Source organism: Pundamilia nyererei, unplaced genomic scaffold, assembly GCF_000239375.1.
Source record: "Pundamilia nyererei isolate P.nyererei 1_Seehausen unplaced genomic scaffold, PunNye1.0 scaffold00443, whole genome shotgun sequence".
In the NCBI taxonomy this organism is placed as follows: Eukaryota; Metazoa; Chordata; class Actinopteri; order Cichliformes; family Cichlidae; genus Pundamilia; species Pundamilia nyererei.
Genome location: NW_005187844.1, coordinates 9,791 through 20,013, shown reverse-complemented (window position 1 = coordinate 20,013; position 10,223 = coordinate 9,791). Strand labels below are relative to the sequence as shown.

The window sequence follows — 10,223 nt, the reverse complement described above, 5'->3', positions numbered from 1 at the left end:
ACCGAATGAAAAAAAAAAAATTTCTGACTACAGCTTGTCTGCTCGGTAAACCACTGTCACCTGACTCAAAATGCCTCTCCTCCTGATTTATAAAGTGCTTTACAAAACTGAATTGTCATGGAACGGACATATTATAGTTGTTTAAGAAGTGTTACTACCACCTAGTGGTAACTAAGCAGAATGTCTTTTTTGTAGAGGAAGTGGTATACAGGAAGTAGTGTGCTCTTTAGCTGCTGCAGTGACAGCATTTGTAATCTGATGGCAATCTCTGCAATCCTCGTGTTAAAGTCCACAATATCAGCTTCATCCGTAAGTTCCTATACATTTAATGTGTATTAGTAAGTTTTGACACTGTTTTGAGTTAAATCATATGGAGGCAGGTAGATGCTTGTATTTTGTCAGCAGATGCTTTATCTGTGGTTTTGTGTTTTTCACTAGAGCAATGTTATTCTCCCAGTGTAATGGAACATGTCTTCATTGTGTATTTTGTATTCCATTTCTTTGTACAGTTTTACAAAAAAGAGAGAGAGAGAATTTATTTTCATCATTAAATCCTGCCAAACACAACAAGCAGCCTGTTTCTTGGAGGATGAAGTGCTGGCAATAAAGATTGTTAAGCTAGCTGTATAGCTGAAATTACGTTGCCTGCAACAAACTTTAGTGAGGACAGTATATGAACATTACAGCTAACAGGTTACTGGTTAGCTAAAATAAACTAATGTCTATTGACCACAACCAACCAATCAACCGAGTGACGTTACATTCCCTATTGGCAGAAGATGGCGCTAAAATGTTTGCTACATCTATGTGTGTTATTGAGAGCAGGGCTCAATGGTGTACATAAGCCTTCATACAATTACTGGTTCATTTCAAATTTAACACTGAAGTCCATTTAGTGTGATATTAAAAATATTAATAATGATTAAAAACACACCAAAAATATTCAGATAATGACAGTTTTACAGTAAAAGACAATTCAAATTTGGGCTGGAATTTTTTTTAACATTGCCTGTTGAGACTGAAGAAGAATGCAAGAACATTCATTATTCTATTATAACTGTTGAAAAATACAATAATATGCAACCAAACTTAAAAGATAGACAAAAATATGTTGTTTTTGTGAGCTTGAGGTCATCTTGATAAGTAATATACTCACAGTGTTACCTTAATATGCCTGGATACAAAAGCAATATCTGATGAGGTGTATTTTAAGCCCTGCCCATTCTCCTTGTTTTTTTGCTGAAGGGTGGTGTCCAAGATTCATCAACACAGCATGTAAATAAAAGGGAATGGCAAAGCAATAAAATGAAATGATCAGGGTCAGAAAATCTGAAAGCTGTCATGAGCTCATTTTTACTAAGCAATTTGTCCTTGTCCATTTTGCTGTATTCCTACTTTTCTTATGCTATGTCCTCTTCTCTGTTTCCCTCTTCGTGTCAGCTTCAGGGACAATTTAATCTAAACAGAATGCAGAAGAGTGGAGATGTCATCCTGGGTGGACTGTTTCCAGTCCACTTTTTCTCAAGCATTCCTGACCTGTCTTTTACCTCACAGCCACAACAACCTTCTTGCCACGGGTAAATATGATAAGGAAACAACAGAAAAAAGAGAGAAACGGGACAAACTTAATGCTAGTATGAATGTAACTGTCATATCTAAAATAAATATACTTTGCTGATTAGCAAAGCTAAGAAAAATGGATGTTGAATGAAGCTTCTTGGTTATTTTTTCATTAAAATATCCCTTTAATTATTGTTATTCAGTTTCCTTAATTGTTTTTTTTTAAATTAGTTTCTATGTTCAGGGGTTTAGGCAAGCACAAACCATGGCTTTTGCAATTGATGAGATCAACAACAACTCCAGCTTGCTACCTAATGTGACGTTGGGATACACTCTTTATGATAATTGCGTTGAACTTGGAATTGGATTCCGTGGAGCATTTTCATTAGTCAGTGGTCAAGAAGAACAGATTATATTACACAGTACATGTGTTGGAAATCCTCCAGTTGTAGGGATTGTGGGTGATTCTTCCTCTACACGTTCTATTGCTATCTCCAGCATCTTAGGTTTGTACAGAGTACCCATGGTAAGTTATCAGTTTAACCATAAAATGTCATTTTTGTTTATAATCCTGTAATTGTAAATTTAATGTGAAAATAATGTACAACATATTGTCTGTTTTTCACAGGTGAGTTATTTTGCCACATGTTCCTGTTTGAGTGACCGTCAAAAGTATCCATCCTTCTTTAGGACGATCCCAAGTGATGCTTTCCAGGTTAAAAATCAATCTGGACAAATACAAAAAGTCAACAGCAGCTGATGAGCAGCACTCATGTTTTAATCTGTTCTCACTTAGGTACGTGCAATGATTCAGATTCTAAAATATTTTGGCTGGACTTGGGCAGGTCTGCTCATCACTGATGATGATTATGGACTTCATGCAGCCAGATCCTTACAATCTGAGCTGAGTGTGTCTGGAGAAGGTTGCCTTGCCTACATTGAGGTTTTACCTTGGGACAAAGACACTGATGAACTCAGGAGGATTGTGAATGTGATGAAAAAATCAACAGCTCGTGTGGTCATTGCATTTGCACATGAGAGTCACATGATAAACCTTATAGAAGAGGTGCAGTTTTAAAAGAATTTGATTGTTTCTTGGTATAAAACTATGCATTTCTACTCAGTGTAAACGATGTATTAAATTTTTATTTGAATGAATGCAGAAAACAAATGATATAAAATACATTTTAACATGACAAAATGCTTCAGTAACATGAAAATGTCACCAAAGTAGTTGTTAAATGATCACTTTTTACATTTGGTTAAATAAAATGCACAGGTAGCCAAGCAGAATGTAACAGGTCTACAGTGGTTGGCCAGTGAAGGTTGGACAGCAACAGCTGCTGTGCTTCAAACAACTAAGTTCATGCCATACCTGTGTGGTACATTGGGCATTGCTATTCGTCGAGGAGAAATAACAGGGCTCAGGGAATTCCTATTAAAAATACGTCCTGACCTACATCACAATACTAACTATGGAAATAGCATGGTGAAAGTTTGAAATTTACTAGCTGCAACAAATTTTTCTTGTCTATATTAAAACAAAACACAAAATAAACATTTTCCAATAATGTGTTTCAGGTGAATGAGTTTTGGGAATTTACATTTCAGTGTAGATTTGCTCCAGCTCCAGCAGGTTGGCTGGAAGGTGGAGGTGCACTATGCACTGGACAGGAAGATCTAGAAAATTTGAACACTGAGTTCTTGGACATTTCCAACCTCCGGCCTGAGTACAATGTATACAAAGCTGTTTATGCCCTGGCATATTCCCTTGATGACATGCTGCGATGCAAGCCAGGAAGAGGGCCTTTCAGTGGGCACAGCTGTGGCACTCTGCAATCACTTGAGCCATGGGAGGTGCGTTATTAATTTATCTTCATCTGAATAAATCATTTATTCTATAATTACTTTCAGAACAAAATTTATCCTATTGGATAAGAAAACAACAACAATTCAACAAGTTGAAATGAGCTGAAGAGAGCTAAATGATTTTTTCATATTAAGGAAAAGTAGTGTTTAATATATTTATATTAGAGCACATTAACTAGTATGCATATATATGGCACAATTGGAGATGTTCCTGTTTAATTTAGAACTCGATTTTAATGCCTTTAATATGTACAGGTATAGTAAGCGTTAGATTTAATTTGGTTATTGGATAGTGGGTGCCACTGCCTGCACTGTGAAATTAATTTCTTATATATTACTTTTTAACAGCTTCTTTATTACTTGGAAAGGGTAAACTTCACCACTCCATTCGGTGATCAAGTGTCATTTGATAAAAATGGTGATGTTGTGCCAATTTACGATGTGATGAACTGGTTGTGGCTCCCTGATGGAAGCACTGAAGTTCATAATGTGGGTGAGGTTAAGGGGTCAGCTTTCAAAGGTGAAGAAATCCTACTTGATGAAGACAAAATCTTCTGGAACTTTAATTCCAAAAAGGTTACACATGGCTTTTCAGACTTTACCTTTTGTCACATTTACAGTTAATGTCATTCTGCTAGGAAATATTTATTTTTGTGCAACAGCCAGTTCAATCGGTATGCAGTGAGAGCTGTCCACCTGGTACCCACATGGTGAGAAGGAAGGGGGAACCTAAATGCTGTTTTGACTGCATCCCTTGTTCTGAGGGAAAAATCAATAACAAAGGCAGTAAGTCTTTTATTTCGTTTTTTTTTTTTTAATCTATCAGCATGACATATTGAATTTCATTTTCATTAAATATAATATGCAGTTCTCCATCTTCCGCTTTCTTCATCTTTCTCCTTTTGCCAGACTCCTTGGAATGCACCAGTTGTCCAGAGGATTTTTGGTCAAACCCCCAGCGTGACTACTGTGTTCCAAAGAAGACAGAGTTTCTCTCCTACGATGAGCCTCTGGGATTTTGTTTAACAGCAACCTCTTTGCTGGGAACAAATATATGTGCTGTTGTTATAGGGATCTTTTTCTTCCATCGCAGAACACCTATAGTACTTGCCAACAATTCGGAACTTAGTTTCCAGCTATTGCTGTCACTTAAGTTATGTTTCCTGTGTTCACTGCTGTTCATTGGGCGACCCAGGCTGTGGACATGCCAACTCAGACATGCAGCATTTGGTATCAGCTTTGTGCTGTGTGTCTCATGCATCCTGGTAAAAACCATGGTTGTTCTGGCTGTTTTCAAAGCCTCCAAGCCAGGAGGGGTAACCAGTCTGAAGTGGTTTGGTGCTATGCAGCAGAGAGGAACAGTTCTGTGCCTTACATCTATTCAAGCAGCCATCTGCACTACCTGGCTTGTTTCTGCTTCTCCAACTCCACATAAAAACACCCAATACCAAAATGATAAGATTGTTTATGAGTGTGCATTTGGGTCAGCTGTGGGTTTTGCAGTGTTATTGGGTTATATTGGTGTTCTAGCTTTCCTCAGTTTTCTAATTGCATTCCTGGCAAGGAACCTCCCTGATAGTTTTAATGAGGCCAAGCTCATCACATTCAGCATGCTGATCTTCTGTGCTGTGTGGGTGGCCTTTGTTCCTGTCTATATCAGCTCACCAGGAAATTATGCAGATGCAGTGGAGGTATTTGCTATCCTGGCCTCAAGTTTTGGACTCTTGATCACACTGTTTGGACCCAAATGTTACATAATAATAATGAGACCCGTATTGAACACAAAAAAGTCTATAATGGGTCGTGGCAGTGAGTCTTAATTATTTTTCCACATAGACTAGACAAGCAGCTTTAAAGTATATTAGAAAGAAGAGAAACTCCAGTAGTTATGACACGTGGAATAGGATGCAGTAGAAACATGTTTTTCTCTTTTTTCTTTGAGGGGTGGGTGTTAGTAGTAACAAATGGATTTTTTTATCATTATAGTTGAAACAATAGGCATTCAGCATTAGGTATTTAGATAAATTGTGGCAGCCTTTGTCTCTCTCTTTTTTTCAGTCTTGCTTTCTACTGGGGATATTTGTTGGAAAAAGCACACATTGTCAAACCACATTCACAGATAAAATATAAAATTTGTACCAAAAAAATCCATAAACAAAAATAAATAAGGCTTAAAATAGTGTACTATTGTCATGTTATGTAGGTTAAGCTTAGAGTGAGTGCACGAAGTTGTCAAAAAATATAAGTGTGAATGAACTGATAAATGGGACTGACCTGTTTTTAATCACACATTATTCGCATATTCTGAATGACGGTACTGTAAATATAGTGGCTGTTTCAGACAGAAGGATGGGATAGAATCTTCTGTAAACATATAGGATTTTGGAGAATGTTAAGCATGGACTTTCATGGGGTTAGAAGCAAAAGCATTTTTTTTTTATTGTACGCATTACGCATCATTATCTCATTTTTCACAGACGTGAGGTTTAGAAGTGTCTGCATATTAAGCCTTCGTGTTAATCTTGAATAAATATAAACTACTCACAAATTAAACAGAACAGTTAAATCAAAGACTGTATTTTTAAGAATAAAAATCTTTTAGAATTGAAAGTCTTTACTTATATACCCTGTAGATATATTTGAGAAAGATTTATAATCAGTTCATCCATGCACCCATTTTTTCCAATTATCATTGGATAGATCACATGGATAGAAGCCTAAGCAAGGTTGCCCGGACCTTCCTCTTCCCAGCCACCTCCTACAGCTTATCCGGGTAAACATCAAGGTGTTCCCAGCCAGTCAAGTAATATAATCTCTCCAACATGCCTTGCGTCTGCCTCCTTCTGGTAGGACATGCCCAAAATATCTTATCCAAAAGGCAGCCAGGAACCGTCATTCAGCCAGATTCCTGAACCACCTCAACTGGCTCGTTTTAATGTTGAGAAGTAGCAGCTCTATTCTGAGCGTCTGTCAGATGGTTGGTCTCCAAGAAGGCTGATTACTCTGAACTATTGCTTTGCACATATGTTTTGCATAAACAACAGTTAGAACCCATTCCCAGACATGAAGAGGCAGCAAAACCACCCTGTTATCCACTGACCAAAATCCCAATGTACAGGAAGCAAGCCGAGGGAAAAGAAAAATAACCACGTCTTCTAGCTGCCTCTGACCAAGGACCTGGCCACAATAAGGATTTGTATGGAGATATGAAAATGTGAGAGCTTGTAGAATAAAAAGTGAGAATGTGTAGAAAAAATTTGAACTCAAAAATGGGATATTGCACAGTGGCAGGAATGAGCAGTAGTACAGACTTCACAGTACAAAAAAAATTTAGTGGCAGTTAGTACAGTATTGCACATTTTTTTCCTAATATAAATACCAATAACGTGAAGTGACCAGTGCAGATTGTACAGTGTAGTTGTGAAGCTGCAGGGTAGCTTCTGAGTGCATGCTGTGGAGTGTTTTGTATGTGTTTAAGTGTTGTGGTTCAGGTGTCGTATGGCTTGATGGTAGAAACTGTTTTTAAGTCTTGTAGTCCGGGCAGACAGACTGTAACGTCTGCCAGATGGTAACAAGGGGAAGAGCTTATGTGCTGGGTGGCTGTGGCCCTTGATGATGCTTTGCGGAGGCATCGCTGAAGATAAATGTCCTGAATGGCAGGAAGCTTCATGCCAGCGATGTGTGTAACCGGTGTGATTCTGCATTGTGTCTGATAAAAAAGGTAAAAGAAAGAAAGACCTCCAAGTAAATAATTTGCCCACTCCAGCTCCTCTCCCACAGGGGAATTATAGAAAAGGGCTGGCATTTATTTTTACATTAAAGATAAAGTATGCATTTACACGTGACATATTTGACATAAGATAAAACAAAAACATGAAATCTGACATACCTGATAAAAAAGGTAAAAGAAAGAAAGACCTCCAAGTAAATAATTTGCCCACTCCAGCTCCTACGACCAAATACAAACAGTGGGGAAGAGGGTTAGCTCAACCCACCACAGCTTCCAAGCTAGCAAGGAGTATATATTCATGCTAGCATTTATGGCGCCTGAAACACATTTATGATACACACATACTACACACTTATAACATCTAACAAAAAACAGGCTTAATAATGACAATAATTGAACTAAAATCGCAATCAACATCAGGGTGGCTAAATATGAATTATATGTGTGTTTTAAGGTGTTGGAAAGAAATGACACCCACCTCTCCCACAGGGGAATTGTAGAAAAGGGGAGAGGCAAAAGGGGTACACTGTATTTATAGGACTGCACCAAAGAAGAAGAAAAGAATGAGGAGGGGCTCTAACTGATAATGAACATAACTACAGGCTTGGAGGTCCTAAAAGTCAGGTATAAAAGGAGCAGTTTGGGGGTTTAGAACACATTTTGTGTAATTATAACAATGTGATTTATGACCCTGTTACATGTGCTCTGCTGCCTTCACCACCCTCTGTAGTGATTTACGGCTGCTAGCACAGCAGCTTCCGTACCAAACTGTAATGCAGCTCGTCAGCAAGCTCTCGATTGCACACCTGTAGAAATTTGAGGTGATGCTAGCGTTCATGCCAAACTTCCTCAGCCTCCTCAGCAAGTAGAGAAGCTGGCGAGCTTTCCTGATAGCAGTGTCTGTGTGAAGGGTCCAGGAGAAGTCCTCCGTGATGTTGACTCCAAGGAATTTGAAGCTGCTGACCCTTTCGACCTTGACACTGTTTATGTGGATGGGCTGGTGTTCCCTGACTGGTCGTTTCCAGTAGTCCACTATCATTTCTCTAGTTTTTCTGATGTTGAGAGACAGGTTATTTTACAGACACCACTTGTACACTGCCATCACCTCCTCTCTATAAGTCGTCTCATCATTGTCTGTGATTAAGCCTATGATGGTTGTCATCCGCAAACTTGATAATGGTCTTAGACGCAGTCGTGTGTAAACAGGGAATAAAGGAGGGGGCTAAGCACACAACCCTGTGGCATTTCTGTGTTTAGGATGAGTGATGATGAGGTGTGCTTACCAACTCTCACAACCTGGGGCCTGTTTGTGAGGAAGTTTAGACTCCATCTGCAGATTGGTGTTGCTAGGCCAAGGTCAAGGAGCTTCGAGGTAAGTTTTGAGTGGATGATGGCTGTGGCGGAGGCGTGGCCCCGGGTGCAGCTGCAGGGGAGGAGTGGAGCAGAAGGCTCAACAGGGCGGCGCTGCGAGGCCGGTAAGAACAGCTGATGGTGTTTATGTACTGATGATGGTCTCCCTCCGCTGTGTTTTTATAGTGAGACGGGGAGGAGCGGCCAGGGAGAGATCAGCTGGGCTCGTGAGCTGTCAGGCTGTGCGACTGATTCAGCTGTCAAAACAAACACGTCAATAAATGTGGAATTTGGCAGTACATACCTGCGTGTGCGTGTATTTGTGCCTGGTGTACTCCACAATGGCGTTAAATGTTGAGCTGTAGTCGATGAAGAGCATTCATGAATATGTATTCCCTTTTTCCAGGTGAGTGAGGGTGGTGTGCATTGCCAGGACGATGGCACCCTCAGTGGCTCTGTTTGTCCGATAGGCGAAGGGGGTCCAGTGTGTCAGGGAGGGAGGAGCAGATGTGACCTTTGACCAGCTGCTCGAGGCACTTCATGATGACGGACATCAGTGAAACAGGACGGTAGTCATTCAGATAAGAGACCACGGATTTCTTAGGAACGGGAATGATGGTGGATGTTTTGAGGGACGTGGGGACCACTGACTGCCTCAGGGAGAGGTTGAAGATGTTGGTGAACACCTCTGCCAGCTGGTCGGCACACGCTCCGAGAAGCCGGCCTGGGCTGCCGTCCGGACCCGGAGCTTTGTGAGGACTGACCTTTTTGAAAGTCCATCTCAAATCTTCTTCTTTGGGGTTAGAGTTGCAGCCTCACTGTCCTCCTCAGGATAGAGGATCTGTTCTCTGTTGTCGCCTTCAAAACGAGCAAAGAAGTTGCAAAGCTTGTCTGCGAGAGTTGCGGCGGGCTGAGCACTGCCTGTGTTGTCCTTCTTGTAGTCAGTGATGCAGCGCAGTCCATTCCACAGTTGCCTGGTGTCAAAGCTGTGGTAGCTGGACATTTTGTCCCTGTAGTCGTTTCTGGCCTTTTTTATGGACTTTTGGAGGTCGTACCTGGCTGCTTTATATGCATCAGCGTCCCCGGAGTTAAAGGCAGAGGTCCGCACTTTTAGCATGGCACAAATGTCTTTATTTACCCAGGGTTTCTGATTTGGATATATCCGTACGGTGGTTTTAGTGATGGTATTGTCCATGCATTTTCCAATATATCCAATGACAGAATCTGTAAGTTCATTGATGTTGCCATCAGTTGCATCCACAAATATCTGCCAGTCAGTTGTCTCAAAGCAGCCCTGTAGGACCCCCTCAGCCTCACTGTCCCATTTGTAGATGACCCTGGAAACAGTTTTTTCCTGTTTGAGGCTTTGTCTGTACGCAGGCAGCAGCAGTATGGAACAATAGTCAGCCTTGCCAAAAGCTGCGTGGGGGAGTGGTTTGTAGCACTCTTTGAATGGAGTGTAACAATGGTCCAGTGTTTGATCACCTCTTGTGGGGAAGGAGATGTGTTGATAGTTGATAGTACTTCATGTTGGCTCTGTTGAAGTTTCCCAGCACAATAAAGGCAGCTTCGGGATTTTTGTTCTCAAGTCCAATAATGATGTTATACAGTTCGTCCAAAGCCGTAGCTTTATCAGCATGTGGGGGGATGTAAACAGCTGAAAGGAGAACTGAACTGAACTCCCTCGGGAGGTAAAAAGGTCTGACTTGGTCAG

At 40.5% G+C, this 10,223-nt stretch overlaps 1 protein-coding gene across 1 annotated transcript; it reads left to right on the top strand.

Moving 5' to 3' along the window:
• Positions 1-1,377: 1,377 nt before the first annotated feature.
• On the top strand, positions 1,378-5,249 carry LOC102206666 (extracellular calcium-sensing receptor-like). The gene is made up of 9 exons (XM_013916053.1): positions 1,378-1,577; positions 1,792-2,086; positions 2,189-2,275; positions 2,357-2,626; positions 2,840-3,049; positions 3,142-3,417; positions 3,778-4,005; positions 4,092-4,215; positions 4,339-5,249. Exons 1-9 carry the CDS (start codon positions 1,408-1,410, stop codon positions 5,247-5,249), a joined length of 2,571 nt encoding a protein of 856 aa, XP_013771507.1. The 5' UTR covers positions 1,378-1,407.
• Positions 5,250-10,223: the final 4,974 nt, after the last annotated feature.

Bases quoted from the DNA above. Each gene is read 5' to 3' on its own strand.
- LOC102206666 (XM_013916053.1), top strand. From the start codon at position 1,408: ATGTCCTCTTCTCTGTTTCCCTCTTCGTGTCAGCTTCAGGGACAATTT. The intron at 3,050-3,141 runs GTGAAAGTTTGA...AATGTGTTTCAG, and splicing joins CTAACTATGGAAATAGCATG to GTGAATGAGTTTTGGGAATT. The intron at 4,006-4,091 runs GTTACACATGGC...TTTGTGCAACAG, and splicing joins GGAACTTTAATTCCAAAAAG to CCAGTTCAATCGGTATGCAG.